The following is an 18,616-nucleotide window of genomic DNA, read 5'->3' on the forward strand; positions in this document are numbered from 1 at the left end:
CACTTTACACAACACACTAAGATGTTTTTAACTTTCCTCATTTAGGACCTAAAGGAAAATTAGTATTAGAAAATAGGCAGGCTGAATAGATACTTCTGTAATAGAGTATAAACTATCAGGTGAGTATCAGGCGAATAACTAAATTAACACAGCAGTTCTCAAGTGCATCAGTTCAATAGACTGCAAAACCAAAACAGAAGCACAAATCTTCCTTAATGCTATTGATTAGGAAATACTTTCTTAGATCTTATTTAATGCTTGGAAGAAATGCTTCTTACTCTTCATAGAAGGAGTCTACTTCAGCTCTGTATTTCTCTAGCACAGTGAGGCGTTTTAACTTCATTGTCGGACCTGAAAAGAAGTTAGTCACAATAGCAGAAATCAGAACAAAAATTCCTACTCATTTTGTGCTTTGGTTCATGATGTTCTTCCCAACAGGCTCTTTAGTACAGTATGTCTGTTACTCTGTAAGTATCTGCTAAAAGTGAGAAGCAAGTGTGAGACAAAAGGTTGCCTCCACATAAATGTGAGCGTGTGACAGGCAGCTGCAGCTAAAACAAGGTGGTGACTGACTACTCCTTGCATTTTGTCATTAAAAATAATTAAAAGGATGACTTTTTTGAAAGATTTTAAACAATTCTCAGTTTATTCAAAGGACCTGATAAAGTAACGTGCTTTTGTTTGGGGCTCTTTTACCAGGCTTTCTGTTTCACTACTGTTTTTTAATGATCATTTTTCAGTATTATTGCTGGAAGTTATTAAAACTGTAATGCATAAAGAGTTAACTAGAACTGGTTAATTGCTCAATGCAATCTGAAATTTAACTATAGCTTGTGTTCATGTAGATGAGCACAGATTTTTACTTTCATACATATGGAGAAATCTCCTGTTTCTGTAGTCAGTAACACATACTGCGTAACTTTTCCTTTCACTCTAGTGGCGGTACTCACAGTGTGGTTTAGATCAGCGCTGTGTATATATCTCAGTAAAAATCATCAAATCTTACCCAGTTCTCCTCCAGAAATGGAAAAATCTCTTGGCAGGACTATCCATTTTTGAATACAATGAACTCTATTAGTAGCACTCATGTTGACTTTGTCGATTCCCTCCTGAATGGCCTGGTAGATAGCCCGGTCTCTCGTAGCCACAATCTCTGATACCGTAGTGGCTTTGCTGCCAGTCCTCTGGCAGAAGTCTCTAGCTTGCTCTGTAAGGATGTCAGTGGGATCAGATGTATTTGGATCCAGGACACTCTAAAATATGAAATGAATTGACTAATCAAACGGCCACTCACACAGTGTTAAAAGTTTCCCTGACCAGGTCAATAAGAATCAAGAAGGCTCAGCATCAGCATCTAAACATACTGTAAACCTTGAAAAGCAGAAACATCTACACATGACAGCACTTTGTTTTCTTTCCACTTGGCTATGTAATGCAAATATTTTGGTTTATATGCAGGTGGCATGAACACATTTAAAATGTGTCAACAAATTAGGCTATAAAGTCTTTTTATAGACCTTGAATTTCTACCATATTCCCAAATTATTCCATAGTTATAGGAGTGTATTTAGCACAATATTCAATTGCATTACAGTGGTGTAATGTAAGCAGTTTGAGATAGAAGCATTTTTAAAGTTAGACTTTTCAAATTAATATTTCTATTGCACTTGTAGATAAGGAGGTATTAGTTATAGAGGTAAACAACTTTAAACTTGGGAAAAACTGAAGGGTTTTTCACTGTATAGGTAAACACAGCTCTTATTTTCACTGCTGTAAGTGCAAATGTTTCAGAAGAAATGATTTTTCAATTGAAATAAACACCATAGCAAAGCTATTAATTATCTTGTTCTAAAGTCATCCTTCCAGTGCTATATAAAAAAGAAAAAATTGTAGAAAAACATTTCTGTTGGAAAATCTCTTCTGTGTAAATGACCTTTCTTTTTCACTCCAGTAGATACAGAAACATTTATTGGCTCTTCCTGTCTGTAGTGATAACAGGCTTCTCTTGGCCTCTCTCATAGAGACATGTCATTGTTCCAACATTTTTAATAAAAATTCACATTTAAATAAAAAGCAGGTCTTGTTACATGTATAGGAGAAACAGCAATAAATGTGAGATGTTTAGCAGCATTTCTAACCATTTGAAGGTTAGATGACCTTGGGCTGTACAGGTTTTTTCTATACAGTTTTTTTCTCTAACTAATGTCCTCCTATCTACTTTTCAGTCTTTTTACTAACAGTTCAAAACCCTTCTGATTTTGTTAGCTACAGGTGTATAATTCTGCTGAAATCAACATTAAAACCGGTGTACCTTTAGGGTCAGCAACATTGACAAAAACTTCTTTTTATCTCCAATCACCATGGCATTGCTAACAATTGGAAGTTCTTTTTTGACAGCATCTTCAATTGGAATTGGAGGCACATTTTCACCTCCAGCTGTAATAATCAAATCTAGGCATAAAAAAAGGCTATTAGCTGAATTCAAATAAATTCTGAAGAACAGGTTAATACCTGGATGGATCCACTTTTCTTATTCTCATATGCAGAAATTGGTAGATTTCAGAGGGAACAAAGCCTATTAAGTTATTAAAATGATTCTCATAAAAATAAAAACACTAATATTTCTTGAGTATGTGCACTCCTGATGTGCAACACATTTGCTCCCATGTGTACACAACATAAATTCCATTACAGCAACCTCCAGATAACTAAACTGCTGCTGGACTATGTAAAAATTATGTCTCAAGGCACTGTTAAATAATCTGGATGTTTTCTGTGAGTGGTGAGCTCTTCCAAATTAGCATAAGATCCACTCTCCACTTTGGTGTTGCTAACTCACCTAAAAGCAAGTTGGTGGTTACCATGATTAATTCCTAAAGCCACCAGGAGGGGTCAGACAGACACAAGTCGCTACTGCAGGAAAGCTTCCCAAGCAGCATGGAAAGAAGGGAGAGAGGAGTGTGAGGAGGGAGAAATCCCCAGCTAAGAGAGGAAATTTGTGAAGCAAGGGGGAGGGGCTCCTGCCCTGTTTTTAACATGAGCAGAGTATAATGGCAAACTGGATTCTTAATATTTTTGAGGTTTTTAAACAAGCGCAGTGATACCTTACTCTACCAATAAAGGAATGTGCAATTTTATTTGAATGCATACATTGTGAGGTATAAGAGATAAATTCATTGAAATTATTGCACATTTTAATATTACTTTCTAAGTAAATTTCAACTGTTTCCTTTCATTAAACCAGCAACTTCTCACCGTCTGCAAATAATGGTCTTTGCAGCATTTCCGTAAGTAACAGGCTTCACCAAACAATGCAGGCAAATGGTATTCCAGTCCTTTGTGTAATAATGTAATTTCATACACCAAGGATCAGGCTGGTACCTGATCCCCTTTCAGTGATGAACTCAAAGAGATCAGAGGCAATTAAGGGCATACAGCACACATGTTTGGGACCTACTGCTGCACAGCAGCTCTGAAGAGATACAACCACCAACCTATACTCAACCTTCTGGTATGGAATAGGCATTGACCTCACATCTCTAAGCTAGTTCTCTCCCTGGTCACCACCCTGCACACACTGACGAAGCATGGGTTGTGTTTCTAGAATGAGACTTATGTCAAATCGTAGATACACAGCAAAGTCAGGTGTGTGTCCAAACTTTTAAGGGGTCTGTTCTTCCCTTTAGTTTCCCCTCTTTTTGTCTTACTCCAGCCAGGTCTTCCACCAGGCTCTACCACACTTTGTTTTTCATTGTCTGAAATGTCAGTTTTCCCCAGCTAACCAAGACCTGTGTATTCCTGTAGCAACTTTTTCCACACCTCTACAAATATTCCCTGTAGGGATTTCTCTAGCTACACCTTTGTGCTTTGCAGCTTTTCTGAATCTCAGCTACCAAAGAGCAACTTCTACTGCTTCATGCTTAATACAATGAGCCCTAGAACTGATAAGACTCAAAGAACCAAAGAAAGAAGTCCTGTTTCAGTCACTAGAAGGACTTTTTTACCATCTTCTATTACGTTTTACCTTATTTGGACTTGGATTTAAAACTTGAATGAAACCAGACTGATCATTACTTTATCCCAGATGGTCTATCTATCCTGTAATTTAGAGTAATTCTTATTAGTTCAGCAATCAGTGAAGATGTGAGTACAACACAAATGCTACGACAGAATGAGACTAGGAGTTGCCAACCACCACACTAAAGAAAAATGAATCAGACAAGAAAGCAAATTAAAACCAAGATAGCTGTATTTGATGCAGGCTATTAATAGCATCTACTGAAGTCCTGATGCCTGACAGAACATTATGCTATCCTATGACAAATTCACTCATCCGTGTTCTCTCCCTAGTGATTCATCATATATTCTAAGATGATAGTAACTCAATTTTTAAATCTTCTTGAGTAACATCTCAGCTGCAACAAATCTCACTCTCTGAATATGTATCTTGAAAAAGAGCTTCCAAGTAAGCAAGTGACTAGTCTTATTTGGGTGAAACTTTCAGAATCACAGAATGGTTGAGGTTGGAAGGGACCTCTGCAGATCATCTAGTCCAACCTCCCTGCTCACGCAGGGTCACCTAGAGCACATTGCCCAGGATCGTGTCCTGACGGCTTTTGAATATCTCCAACGATGGAGACCTCACAACCTCTCTGGGCAACCTGTGCCAGTGCTCTGTCACCCTCACAGCAAAAAGTTCTTCGTTAAGTTCAGATGAAACTTCCTGTGTTTCAGTTTGTGCCCACTGCCTCTCGTCCTATCACTGGGCACCACTGAAAAGAGTCTGGCCCCATCCTCTCGACACCCTCCCTTCAGACACTTATACACACCAATAAGATCCCACCCCCCTCAGTCTTCTCTTCTCCAGGCTGAACAGGTCCAGCTCTCTCAGCCTTTTCTCATAGGACAGACGCTCCAGTCCCTTCATCATCTTAGTAGCCCTTCACTGGACTTGCTCCAGTTGCTCCATGTCTCTCTTGTATTGGGGAGCCCCACGCTGGACACAGCACTCCAGATGTGGCCTCACCAGGGCTGAGTAGAGGGGGAGGATCACCTCCCTCCACCTGCTGGCAACACTCTTCCTGATGCACCCCAGGATACCATTGGCCTTCTTGGCCACAAGGGCACATTGCTGCCTCATGCTTAACTTGGTGTCCACCAGCACTCCCAGGTCCTTCTCCGCAGAGCTGCTTTCCAGCAGGTCAACCCCCAACCTGTACTGCTGCATGGGGTTATTCCTCCCCAGGTGCAGGACCCTGCACTTGCCTTTGTTGAACTTCATGAGGTTCCTCTCCGCCCACCTCTCCAGCCTGTCCAGGTCTCTCTGAATGGCAGCACAGCCCTCTGGGGTATCGGCCACTCCTCCCAGTTTTGTATCGTCAGCAAACTTGCTGAGGGTGCACTCTGTCCCTTCATCCAGGTCATTGATGAAGAAGTTGAACAAGACTGGACCCAGTACTGACCCCTGGGGGACACCGCTAGCTACAGGCCTCCAAACTTTAAGCTACATACTGTAATAATACCCAGCTTTATTGCTCTAGCTTTAACTTTCCCTTCTGCTCTCAAATTTCAGCACTAGTCTCTGCAAACACACCACCTAAAGGCATCAGAGGAACCTAGTTCTGACCTATAGGAACAACTTTTATAGGAACAACTTTTATTTAATGGAAGGATTGTCTCTCATTATTGTCTAAACATTTTAATGTGTAATTAAGACAATTTGTAAGATTGAAAGGGATATTGGACAGCTTTATGGATCATGAAAATTTCAGAAGGCATATTAATCCTGCATTATTATTTTATACTACTAATTATTATTAATAATGAATAAAAGTCTGGAGGGGAGATGAAAAGCCTCACTGTAGGAATTAAATCAATTCCACCTATTAGAGACTAGAGGGAAACTCTTCCTGAGAACAGGTCATGCCATGGCATCATACAAAAGTTTATTTTAGTTTCCTATTAGTTAAATGCTGCTGGCATTAGAGGAAAGGCACTTAATTAGATGGGCCACATCTGACATATGACTAAGCAGTGCTGAATAGTTACCATAAACATAGATCAAGATTGCAATACCTTTAATTCTTCCAGTGACATAGAGGAAGCCATCCTTGTCTAGTTTTCCTAAATCTCCAGAATGCAGCCACCCATCTTCATCAAAGGCTTCTTTTGTTTTGTCTTTCATATTTAAGTAACCCATGAAAACAGTCCTTCCCCAGAAACAGATTTCTCCATTGCCTTCTGTATCTTCATTCACCAATTTTACTTTGCAGCCAGGCACTGGTTTACCACAGCTATGAGGGAACAGGGGGAAAAAACACAAGAAGCACAGAAATATCAAACATAATACTGATAAGAAGTCTAAAATATCAAATCTCTGAACCTACCAAAATACAAGTGACTGTAAATAACATCCTGCTGTAACTGTTTGAAAGCTATGGAATATTACCTTACTAAGGCAGATACGTTAGAATCTCTGGGCACTTTTTGGCTGTCTATCTTGCTCTGTGCTTCCTGGGTTTTTTCTTCCTCTTTATCTTGAGACATAAAAATACTTTTGTATTTGTTTCAGGTCTCACATTCAAAAGTTATCCTACCTTGTGCCAAAGGCTCAAATATATGTCAGATTTAGTAAGTGTGGTCTGCACATAGCACTGTAGACCTCTTCGAGTGCCCTTAACTTGGCTTGGCAGGCTATGGGGGCAATGTGTTCAGTTTCTGACCTGAAGGTTATTTTGCCTCCCAAAGTCACAATAGAGTGGGCAAGGCACTGAGAGAAAATAAAGTAAGTGATAAGATCTTTACTGAACTCAGTAAATATTCTTCTCTGTAGATATGAAACATCCTGTGTAAAAAAAATAAAATTACCTGTGCTGCCTGTAAATATATGGCCCAGACAGGCAGTGCGGGCCTGTGGTCTCACTCATCCCATAGGCCTCATACAAAGTGATGTTCAGACCCAAGAAGAAATTCAGTGTTTCTGTATTGAGAGGAGCAGCACCACAAAAGTGCTTCTGACAGCAAGAAAAACCCAGCGCATTGCGGATTTTTGCAAGCACCAGGTAGTCTGCTAACCTTGTCCAAAACAGCTTTAAATCACTGCCAAGTACAAAACACACAAAAGGAAGAGAGAGTAAGTCACAGTAGCATATAAAATTTCCAAAACAAAATCAGATGCAAATTTCCTTTAGAGATATATTTGCCATAAGGTTTTGGGTGTTGATGTAAGTTACGTCAATAGGAACAGGTGACTTATTTCTCTTCTGTTCATTTATTCAAAGTCTTTCCACAATTGCTAATGAACTCCAAACACTTGAGTTGTTTGAATGTTGCAAATTCAGAAAGAATCTATAAAAATGTATTGTGCAAGACACAGCTTTTGTATTGCTGATTCTTTATCAGTTAAATGTGTTTCTTTGAGAATGAACACCGCTAAAGTCTGAGATTTGCAAGACCTATCTGAGAAGCTGAAAGGTCAGGCAAGCAAACCAATACCAGTGCACGACATCTTTTGAAATCCCATTTTCTGTAAGCAATTTCACACTTCAGTGTGTCATATTTTAAGAACTCTTTACCAGGAATTAATTGTGAATTAAGCTAGTATTTGAATTTACACAATATTCAGGTTATCTTAATTCCACATCTGACATACTTATGGAGAAAAACACCTTGTTATTCAGAACAGAGATAACATATTTAGAGTGCAGAGAATTCGGGGGTGGGTCAATGGGTTTCTGTGCGATGACAAGATGTTCTTTCTCCCATGGAGCAGACTTCAATTACTGTGAGCCAGTCTATGTCTGGATTGCCCCCAAAATGAAAAATTTCCCTCCCTCCTACATCTCCTCCAAATTCATGTCCTGTCCTCATACCAGTAACTTGCACTTGCACAGCCACATGGTGCACTGGAAGGGGAACTCTCCCAGCTAAAACCAACCAGTTCAATTCACGCAAGACACTGTGCATGTGTGTGTGTGTGGCGGGGGGAGAGGGGTATTAGTTGATCTATGGGCTCAAGGAGGATGGAAGGGGACCTTTAACAGTCACCTGGGTTTAAGATCGGCCTAATGCGTTTGATAGCTACACTCTCCCTCTTCCTTTGTATTTGCTGTGCTGCCAGGCCAAATTTTACCCATTTACATCAGAGAGTCTTTCTCTGATGTTAGAGAGCTTATTACAAGCAGATAACTACTTTCAGCACGATGGAGATCTTGTTCATTACAATACACACCTGCTTGAGCAGTTTAAGTTTCTCTCTAAGCTAACTGACATAGCCCATGAAAGCATTTTCTTCTTCATAAATCCCGACTGAGCAGAAGCATCCTTTAATTTCTCCATGATTTTCTCCCATACTCGGGGAACTCCCATATGGGATGTTGGCTGCACTTCTTTTAGTGTGTTGATCAAGCTGCCCTGTTAAAATCATATCAAATCGTATCAAAACATTGCAAAGGGTCCATGCTGGTGTTAGAGGTTTGATGATGTAGTTTGCATCTTGCAATACTTGTATGTAGAACATCACTAAACATGTGGGATATAAACAAGGTCTGCTGAACTAGATACCTATTTCAATCAGACAGATGCACTAACGTGCTAGTTCTGACCCACTGGGGTAGTATGCATATGAAAAGAAAAAAACACAGGTGGTTTAGTTCCTTCTGCCTCCCTGGCTCCAAAACCTGTTTATACTTCTTCTGCATTAGAGGTATTCTTTTCTGCCTTAATAGAAGAAGATCTGGATCTGGATTATATATTTTACACCCACATTCAGAATATTGTGAATACAAATTTGAAGTTAGCTGTTTAATTTTGGAAATTGCTAGAACTGAGATCCACTCGGGCACTGTGGTGAAAGTCATTTTTCAGCTTTATGAGGAGGCAGGTAAGATACCAGTTTCAGGAACTCTCTTTTAATAGCAGTTTAGAGACCATGACTGTAGAGAGGGACCAGCTTTCTAAGCACAGTTCCAAAAACAGAAGCAAATGGAATCTAGAAAAGTGGAGCATGTATCTAATGGGATTTAGTTTTCCATAATTCTTACAATAATGGATTTTCAACCTTCATCTTCTGCACCTCTTTAAAGATTATAATCTATCCTTAGGACATATTTTTAAGAGGAAAAAAGTGCAAGCTTAATTAGGTGCAATGTGTGACAGATACCTTTAAAGCATCTGGCTCAGCAAAGTAAACTTGCTCTCCCCACTTGATTCCTGTCCACAGGTCATATATCTGTGCAGCTATGTGGCTGAGTGGGAGATAACTGACGATAGACTCCTGTTGGATTTCTGCAGGTTGCATATCTCCTGCTCTGCTGCAATGTGCTGACGTCCAAGTTATCTGTTTAAATAAAGAATAAAACATGTTGGATTTTTTTCCCTTTTCACACAAACTAAGCATCCAGACCTGCTATGACAATGTAACTATGAAGAACTGTGCTCACAGAAATTGCTGGAGACATCACAAGCATTGACAACACTCCAGGCTGCCATTTCTCTAGTGCCACTTACTCAAAAGCAAGTGGAACTGATCTAGCAGCAACAGAGACTTGCAGATAATATAAGGAAATGCAGTCTTTCCTCTGCCCAACTGGCCTATGAACACTACAAACTCCCCACTCCCTGGTGCCCCATAAAACTGGCACACTAACAAAGACAACACTTAATCTAGCAGAGCAGTCATGGGCTAGATGGACAAGAAAAAGACTGGTCAGCCTCTTATTTTGCAGTGCTCCTACTGTGCATGATTCCTATCAAGCTGACACTTTTCACCAGCACTATGTCTGTATGATTACTTGAAAAAAAAAAAAAAAAAAAAAAGCTCACAGAAGAGTTTAGCATCAGCAACAAGCTCATTTTCTTATATTGACCATCACGTGACTGAGAACTAATGATGAAGATCAGCAGCCATATCCTGCTCTTCTGAAAACCACTGGGAGATTCATGATGGTGGTTCATGAGTAGCGAACAGAGCTCTGCCTCCATGAGAGGAACTCCACATGTGAATAATGCTAAAGATTTGCTGTTTGACTCTTTAGTTGAATTGAATGATGTTTCCTTTGAGGTAATCCCCTTTTCCTGCTACATATTTCTCACTTTATCCCAGAAAATGCTGTTGAAGGATGCTAAATATGTATATCTTCATTATCAGAATGTAACATATGGAGGACTCAGATAGATATGTGATCGTATGAGAAAAAAAATCTATGTGCACAGAGAAAAAGGAAACATGGTTCTCAGAGGAGCCTATAATCTAACCTGAGTAGGGCAGAACACAGAAAGGCTATTATTCAAGATGCAGGGAGGGGATACAAATAATGTGTAATGCCTGCTATCACAGTATGTTATGCTTCCTACCAGTTCCTTTTCTTTGTAATAATTTAGAAGGTTAACAGGAGAGTATGTTTAGTCTAAGGAAACACAGATTTTCAGAGGAGGATTTTAAGGAGCAGTCCGCTGTCAGGAAAGGCCACTCCAAGTTTAGATGGCAGCACTGGAGAAGCACCTATGGGTGAAACAGAGTATGAAACACAAAATGAAACACAGTAGGCAGAATGGGATGTCTTTGAAATGTGGCTGTATTGATTGCTTAGCCTCCAAAACCTCGCAGCATACAGGCAGGGTCACAGCAAATTGGAGTGGGTGCATCTATGACTGACTCAGCACTGGTTTTGCACATGGACAGAGGGAAACATCTTTTGACTAAAGAAGGCAGAAGCACAGTTACAGGCAAGGCATGTTTTCCACTGTTGCTCAACATAAAAATAGCCTGTTTGTGATCAGTAGCCAGGAATAGTTTGGCAGCTAACATGGAAATGACACCAGATTCCTTTGAGACGGAAGAGTATAGGATCTGCAATGTCAGATCAGTCTTTCTGTCTATCAAGTCCACTATCATGTCCTGCTTCCAGATACCACTGTGCTCAGCCCTGCGTTTGGGTAAATTGCTCATCACAGTGTGCACGGCAGTAATATTTCCTGCAGTCTTTTAAGAGCAGAGACCACAACCTAAGGCCAGCCCTTTCACAGGCTGTCTAAATGTTCAGAAAGGCTCTGTATCACCTCCCACTCCTGCTCAGCCACTTAAAAATCAACTACTTTTGTTAGCAGACCTCCATGGAAAGTCCAATTTCCAACTGATTTCACCATTCTCTATCAATGGCAAGTTTTCTGTTCACAGCAATACAGCTTGGGCTATTGCAAGTGTCAGGACTATGAGATGCACATAAGTTTTATTATCCTTTGGTGACAGAGGTAGAAACCAAAGCCTGGGAATATAAGAACGCTAAAGTTAAACAGACAGTTCTAATAGAATTTGCAAAAGCTGTCAGTATCAGGTTTGTTTTAATAGTGGCTGGCTGATGCACATGATTTTATCTTTTGTTTGTTTTTAAGATGACCTAATGAGGCTACCTATGGCAATTTATAGAATTTATGTATTACATCTCACAAGCAAGCCAGTGAATCAAAAAACATATTCATAACATAAATGCTATTCAACCTTGTGAAGTGCTACTTGGAATGCAGTTTTACATTATCAGAAATAGTTGACTGCATTTTGAATATTTCTTTTGTTTTTGCAACATGAATAGTGTACCACAAAGCATTTTAAGGCTCTAGGATGTATCAGTCGTTTCAAAACGCAGGAATAAATATCCTCATGCTTTGCTATTTTTATTTTAATGGAAGAATGTCAAGTACATACATTGTCATGACTCAACATGGCTCCTTTTGGCTTCCCAGTTGTTCCAGATGTGTATATTAGCACACAGCATTGATTTGGCTTTTGGGAGTTAATAACGTCATCCAAAGCAGCGTCAGTTATGTCATCTCCCAACTCCAGAAATTCTTCCATCTGGAACATGTAACAGAAATACAAGATATCAGATGACTCCGTACAAATGAGAAAGACACAGTACCCTATTGGTCTAGAAAATGGCAGAAAAGTTAAGTAGGGTCTTGCTCTGAACGTTTTTCCAAAACAAGTTGTCCACTCAGGTCAACAACATCTTGCCTGTGTAAGGAATATAATAAGCCTAACGTAGAATTTTATGTGCAGGTCACTCTGTGTGAATTGCAAATAGAATATGTAAAATTATGCTGCCATGAGTCTTTCAGATGTCTATGAAGGGAATGGTAATACTAGTCCTTATCCAAGGTAGATACTATGGACAAGTTACACAGGCTACAATTCTATTCCTATCTCACATTGTTAGAACAATTTTGATCCTTATTTAAAGGAGTCTGGATCTACATTTTTTTAAATAAAAAAGAATATGCTTGTGACACTCCATGTACAATTTCTTATCCACTATATATTTAAAGTGTTTGGATGAAAGCTTCTGTACAAAAGCAGTAGTATCTAGATGTGTGAACAACGGCCCAAATTCTCTGCTATTTAATAGCAAAAAAAATGTATGTTGCTGGTCACAACTTCCATTCAAATTTATCTCGCTCTGGAATGAGCTAAACCTTTTACAACGCAAGCCTTTGTGCAGTACAATTTGGCCCCAGAAGAATGCTGAGTTTGATCCACTATGTTTTATTAGTTGCTCTCAGATACATCTATTGCATGCATCTAATATGGTGCTAAATGCGCCATTAAATCCCATTGATTTCACTGTTAATTGAAGGTAGGGTGTATATATATATATTTTTTTTATGAAAGAAAATAGCCACACAGTAGTATCCCAATTGAAATCAGATGATTCATACTGTGCTACAGAACTGTGCTATCTAAGAGCAGTCACAAGAGGCAGCACCACCATTTTCCACCATTTTTTGGAGATATATCTAGGACCACAGAGTAATAAAGGGGCATGAGGCAGAGGTAAAAGGAGAGCCTGTGGCTGAGGGGGAATTCATTATTTCCTTCAGATCTGTTTTTGTCATTGCCAGTGTGCTTAGCCTCTGTGACACTAGGCTCCCTTTTTTAGGGAAAGGCTGTCCTAGGATTCTTTTAATCACTGATCATCAGGTTTATACTTTCTTCTACCAAACCACATCTTTGGGAAGAGGGGGCATACAGAGCATATCTCCATAGCAGGTAAAGGATTTGTCGCATCCTGCCCCTTCCCACAGAATGAGGCTGCATCAATTTCACTGGCCGCTGGAAAGTCTGGAGGTGCACGGGATGTAGTTGTTTCTATATGATTTACCAGCTCTTCCTATATTCCTAACCCTACTCTCTTCTCATAGCAGCATGCATTAATCACTGTGCATCTGTTGCCTAGGCTTTGTTTACTTGAACAGTAACTCCAACAGATAATGTTTCCATTCCACAGAGTGTGAAAAGTACAAGCAAACTGTCACACACACTACTGATTTTGCAGTTGCCTGCTGGAAACATGCACTGGGCAGAGAACTAGGGCTCTGTCCCTGCCGCAGCAATTGCTCATTACCAGTCAATCATATCTCAGCTGTCAACTTGCCACACAAAACTCTTACCACATGCCCTGTGTGGCATATGGTGGTTTGTTTTACATCAAAGCTAATGAACAGTCATCACTGCCTTTGGTGACTCGGTCTCCGATTTTTCCTTTAGACAATATAAACTCTGGCAACTATCAGACATTCTCACAACTTCCCTTCTCCATGGAGAAAGTGTGTCTTATCTGTCACTCAAACAGGGGTGTTTCCAAACATGTATTTCAATAACAGAGAATAAAATGTATACCTTGGGTCACTCCTCTCTTCCGAAGTTCTCAGGCATTTAGGTTTCAGTGACTGAATGTTGATCTAGAATCAGTTGCTAGCACTTATACCTTTTACTAAGAAATATGTATAGTAAGATCCTCTTGCTATTACAATTTTTGTTTTACTGTATCGAGATATAAAGCATACCATTCATGAACAGGTACACTATTGTAACAGCAACTGTTTACTATAAACAGTATACTATTTATAAAATTCCAAGAGAAGACATGCTTAAAACAAGTGCTGAAGTTTTTTTACTTGTGAACCTAGTAACACATCAGAGGATCAAAGCTGAAAATATTTTAAAATATTTCTACACTGTTCACTCTTCATTAATACTTTTTTTTTTTTTCCTCAGTTGAGGTTTATTCAGCCTGGAAGTCCCACTAATAATCTGTACGTCACTTAAAATAAAATGGTGATTTTGGTATTCATGTTACATAACTATCTTCAATTATACTTTAAAAAGAAATTGGAAAAATATTTGTTCTGAAAATCTGTTCTGCCTAAAATCCTAATTTTTAAATTAAAGGTTGGACTTACACCACTCAGAAATTTCTGATCCTGAATTTGTTCCATTTTCTACTTTGTTATTACCGTGTGGTATGAAAGATCCAGCATATGCTAACAAAACGTGCTGTTCTTTGTGCATCAGTAGCTATTTTTCTTTATCCGTTGCCTGTCACTAGAAATGCTTGGTATTGGACAGTGGAAAACTTATATTTTAAATGGTCTGAAAGTACACGTTCCCACCTGAAGCCTGTAAGTGTTATGTTAATCCAGTCAAGTAAAAGAAACAATAAGACACGAGGCAAAGACCAGTTAAGCAAGGCAGCTCTAATTTTAAATTTCTAGTGTCAAACATTAAATACAGGTAAATTAAATGGAAAACAATGATGAAGTTTTTGAATGTGTTTGCTGGAAGGCAGCAATGTATTCTGAATGGCAGATATTCCACAGATTTTAAAAAAAGGAGAAGCTCATCAAATAAATAATACCCTATGAATTATAACTCTGTTCTAGCATTCACATACCGTATACAAATTGGGACGCCTCTCTGGCATGGAGTCCTTATACAGCACAACAGCTTTCAAGTGTGGCAAACGATTCCAGATCTGTTGGATTTTTTAAGACAAATTTGTAATTTATTATTCATCTCTTAGATTTTTTTCTTCCATTAAAGTATGCGTGACTATCAAAGTCTGCCAAAATTGGGTTGACAGTCACAAAAAAACTCCTGTTTCCCTCCACCCTCAAATGTTCTCCCCTAGACTCACAATCAGCTGGCTCAACCAGAAAAAAAATTGAGGGGACCGAAGAAAAAGAAAAGGAGAAGCTACACAGTCTGCTCTAGAAAGTCTGTTTTCAGACAAAAGAATAGGAAATACATTCTGGACAAAAATGGCTCCTCAGCTTCCCTTCTCATAAGGCATCACGGGGCACATCAAGGAATGGTCTAGGTCAGGCTCTAAGTTGGCCATAGCTGCCGCGGCTACCGGATACAGAGGAAGCCTCAGAAGTGACAAGGCCTCAGCAAAAGCTGCTGTTAAGCTGCTAAAGAAAGTTCTGCCTTCTTAAAGAAAAGGAACCCACCTGCACATTTTAAGGATAAATAAAAATATATGGCTGCTGCTTAGAGGTAGACAGCAATGGCTGCTGCTTTCAGCAGCTCTTTCCCTGCCTGCCCGTCAGAGAGCATTCATGTCACTCAGCCTTGGGGATTCACTGCCTCCTGCCTTTGACTTAATCACATTACGAACTGATCAGTCTGCGCTAATATAAAAGCAGTGGCTTGATGGTAGCTATTATACATATAATAGCTACAAGTAATATGTTATGATATTATTTTCATCTTGGCTTCTTCCTGAAAAAATTTTGAAAAAATTGCTCAGCTGGATAAAGTAGTGTTGGCCAGAGCTGTCTTTTCTTTTTTGAGGTAGAAATATGCATGAACCAAACCTTTGAGTTCTTGCATGCATATTCTCTCTCTTCTGATGCCAGCACAGCTTGATATTTAGTCAGCGCTAGTGCAAACAGGCTTGTCTGATTGAAAATGTTTCCAGAATACTTTAAAATCTCCCTTCCTCCAAATCACATACAAAATAAAACTACAAAATACATCCAGCCTTCGTTGTAACCTGGTTCAGCCTAAAGCAAAAAATGTATAACTCCTATGAAATACATCTGACAAAATCCACAGGTATTTCCTCTCTAGCAGAAACGCGTTTTCAGCAGGAAGCTCCATCAGGGACAACCCGCCCTCAGCAAAGACTGCAATGTTCTCTCAGTTTGGCGACTCTTCTCCAGCTATGGGCCTCCCTCAACATCTTACTGAGAGACCCTTTTCCCAGCCCTAGTCACGGTAGCACAGGACACCCTCACCCAAGCCAGGCAACAGGAATCTTCCATCCAGCTCGTCTTTGGACCTGGCTCCTTATGCAGAAGCCCCACTTGTAGCTGCCAAACAGTTTTGCAAAACTGTGATCATTCCCTTAAAGAGCCACTTTCTTCCCCACTAAAGTCTATTTCACGGCAAGCTTCATGCTACCGAAGTGCAGTACCCTCACCAGGCTTAACGGCTAACGATGCAAGCAGGAGACATGGCACTTCAGAAAGGAGATCCTAAGCTCTGAACACCGACATCCTTAATGTTTAGGTGGAAGTCCTTTACAAATCTGCATCATCCTAATCACTTCCAGTGAAGTGGACTGTGCTTATCCAAACAGAGTTAGGAGTTGCACAGGATCAAAATGCAGGGTTTTGGGGGGTTTTCTGAGGCAACTTTGCAGACAATCGGCCAGCGAGCGCTCTGCGGGAGAGGATCAGAACTGCTTAGCTGCGAGCCTGACGCGCTACAGAGGAGAGCGCTGCAAGTCACCACGTAACTCAAACACCAGATGCCAGATTTCTGCATAAGAAAACTGCCATGAGGAGTTCCATGATACAGGTAACAGTTACAGCATTTGGGACCAACACAGCATTGAGATAAGGGGAAATAATGACTTTTATATAACCATCCAGCCACCTCATACCTGCATTATCTTGTCCAATTGTTTCTGATTTTCCACAACCATGATATTGGTTTTGCTGTCATGAGCAATGTAGTGGCAGGCCTCCGGAGAGTTGGTTGTGTATATTCCTGTGACAATTCCTCTGTATCAAAAAAATATTTTTTAATTTTGTGTGTGTGTGTGTGTGTGTGTGTGTACAATTATAATTATATGCACACACATACATACACTTAGTATTCAAAAATAAGATAATTAATTAGAGATTAGATGAAAGCTGAAGGAGTAGGAAGGTGTGGAAGTGCACAGTGGCACAGCTATCATGCCTGTTCCAAGTATTCTGATACATCTGAATATCTAACATATCCACACTAGAAAAATTAATCACTGAATTTTATTCACTAGAAGATTCTGTAGGCTAGGAATGCAGGATTTTAACCCACTTGAGGCTACAGTAGGGTTACCTAAAGAAGTGGTAAAAACCACTTATGTCTTTTTTCTGATGTTGATGAAGCTGCACAGAGATAACAATTTGAATTTCACTGGCACAGGAACAACCTAAAAGGGAAATCCAAATTGTGCAAACACATACAGACGGGCAGAAGGAATCAAGCTAGTTAGTGCTTTATCTGTCACTTGGTGCACTTCGACAGATCTTGCTGCAGACGGGTATCACTGACATAAAATTGGGAGGCTCTTGTCCGTTTCCCACATCTTCCAGTGATAACATACTGCACGAGAGCTTCTGTGAGACTGTTACACTGAGGCCTGGAGCAAAGATGCTCAGTTTGTGAGGGCCTGGAGTATTTTGAATATTCTGAAAGCTACGAGACTCCCGCAGGTCACTGGATGTGCTAATCAGCTGCAGCCCAACTTCCAGGATGTAACACCAAATACTAACTTGCTACACTTCCAGACTTACCAAGAGAGGACGAAACCCCAAACTCCCATAAGAAAGCAAACCAGAAAGCTTACCCAGCAAAAACCGTTCCAACAGCTGAAATGAACCATTCTGGAGAATTAAATCCAAGGATTCCCACACTGTGGAATCGTTCAAGACCAAGCTTAAAAATAATAAGCATAAGGTTATATAATATAGGCATGCTGGAGAGAAAGTAGCACAAAACACACGTGCACACACACACCCCCTAGAAAATTTTGATTTATTTATTATTTTGGTATTGACAAAACATGTTCCCCACAGCTGCATATAAGTATCCATAATAAAACCAGGATTTCTGTCAGAAATTAACGTGACCTAAATTTTCCACTACTTCCTCCTGCCTGCTTGAGCTCTGCTGTGCAAAAACGTCTGAAAAAACAGAACTTTTCAATAGGAACAGGAGCATAGTGAGTATTAATCTTATTCGTGTCTAGAATGTTTTCAAAATCGCCTTTATCTTGCCCAATTCATGAGGGGATTGCTGTCTTTCACTTATTTTTCTTTTTTTAATCTTAAGGCCATACGCTGAACTTTGTACCATGCCTGAGTGAGACAGAGTCACATGGCAGCTCTGTACTTGCACTCAAGCTCCTTTGAGAGCAATACTGTCTCTTCTACCAAAATGCTCAGCTTACTCACTAGGCCAGTGCAAATTAGAAGAAGCCAGGGCCTTGAATGAGCTCCCTCAGCACCTCTGGATGATCTTCATCCTCAAAAACAATAAATGCATGGTTTCCCATGTAAAGAGCTAAAGGTCTAAGATGCTGCCCTGTCCTTACTTATCAGTCTTCAAAGAGAGGAACGCCCTCTTGTGCTCTCCATCTTGTCCACAAGAAACAGGAACACAATCTTTCTTAAAAAAACACTTTCTAGACCATTATTTCTTTCTGAACAACACCTAAGAAGCATAAAATGTAGAGGTCACGCAATCAGCCCATGGCGCACACTCCAAAAGAAAAATAATTCAAGGACT

General features: G+C 39.8%; 1 protein-coding gene across 6 annotated transcripts in view; it reads right to left on the reverse strand.

Moving 5' to 3' along the window:
* ACSBG1 (acyl-CoA synthetase bubblegum family member 1) overlaps window positions 1–18,616 on the reverse strand; it is a 48,066-nt gene that overhangs the window by 3,774 nt on the left and 25,676 nt on the right. For 3 of the 6 annotated variants that reach the window (XM_067305540.1, XM_067305544.1, XM_067305541.1), the window contains 11 exons: window positions 17,676–17,764; window positions 16,725–16,845; window positions 14,727–14,807; window positions 11,702–11,851; window positions 9,161–9,337; window positions 8,231–8,412; window positions 6,868–7,098; window positions 6,076–6,293; window positions 2,312–2,451; window positions 1,007–1,253; window positions 279–351 (listed from right to left, as the gene is read on the reverse strand). In XM_067305540.1, the coding sequence (XP_067161641.1) occupies window positions 279–351; window positions 1,007–1,253; window positions 2,312–2,451; window positions 6,076–6,293; window positions 6,868–7,098; window positions 8,231–8,412; window positions 9,161–9,337; window positions 11,702–11,851; window positions 14,727–14,807; window positions 16,725–16,845; window positions 17,676–17,764 (1,709 nt within the window). Of the gene's footprint in view, window positions 1–278; window positions 352–1,006; window positions 1,254–2,311; window positions 2,452–6,075; window positions 6,294–6,867; window positions 7,099–8,230; window positions 8,413–9,160; window positions 9,338–11,701; window positions 11,852–14,726; window positions 14,808–16,724; window positions 16,846–17,675; window positions 17,765–18,616 lie in introns of those variants that run through there. The other 3 variants (XM_067305542.1, XM_067305543.1, XM_067305545.1) reach the window with 2 other exon arrangements.

This window comes from Apteryx mantelli, chromosome 15 (genome assembly GCF_036417845.1).
Source record: "Apteryx mantelli isolate bAptMan1 chromosome 15, bAptMan1.hap1, whole genome shotgun sequence".
Lineage (NCBI taxonomy): Eukaryota > Metazoa > Chordata > Aves > Apterygiformes > Apterygidae > Apteryx > Apteryx mantelli.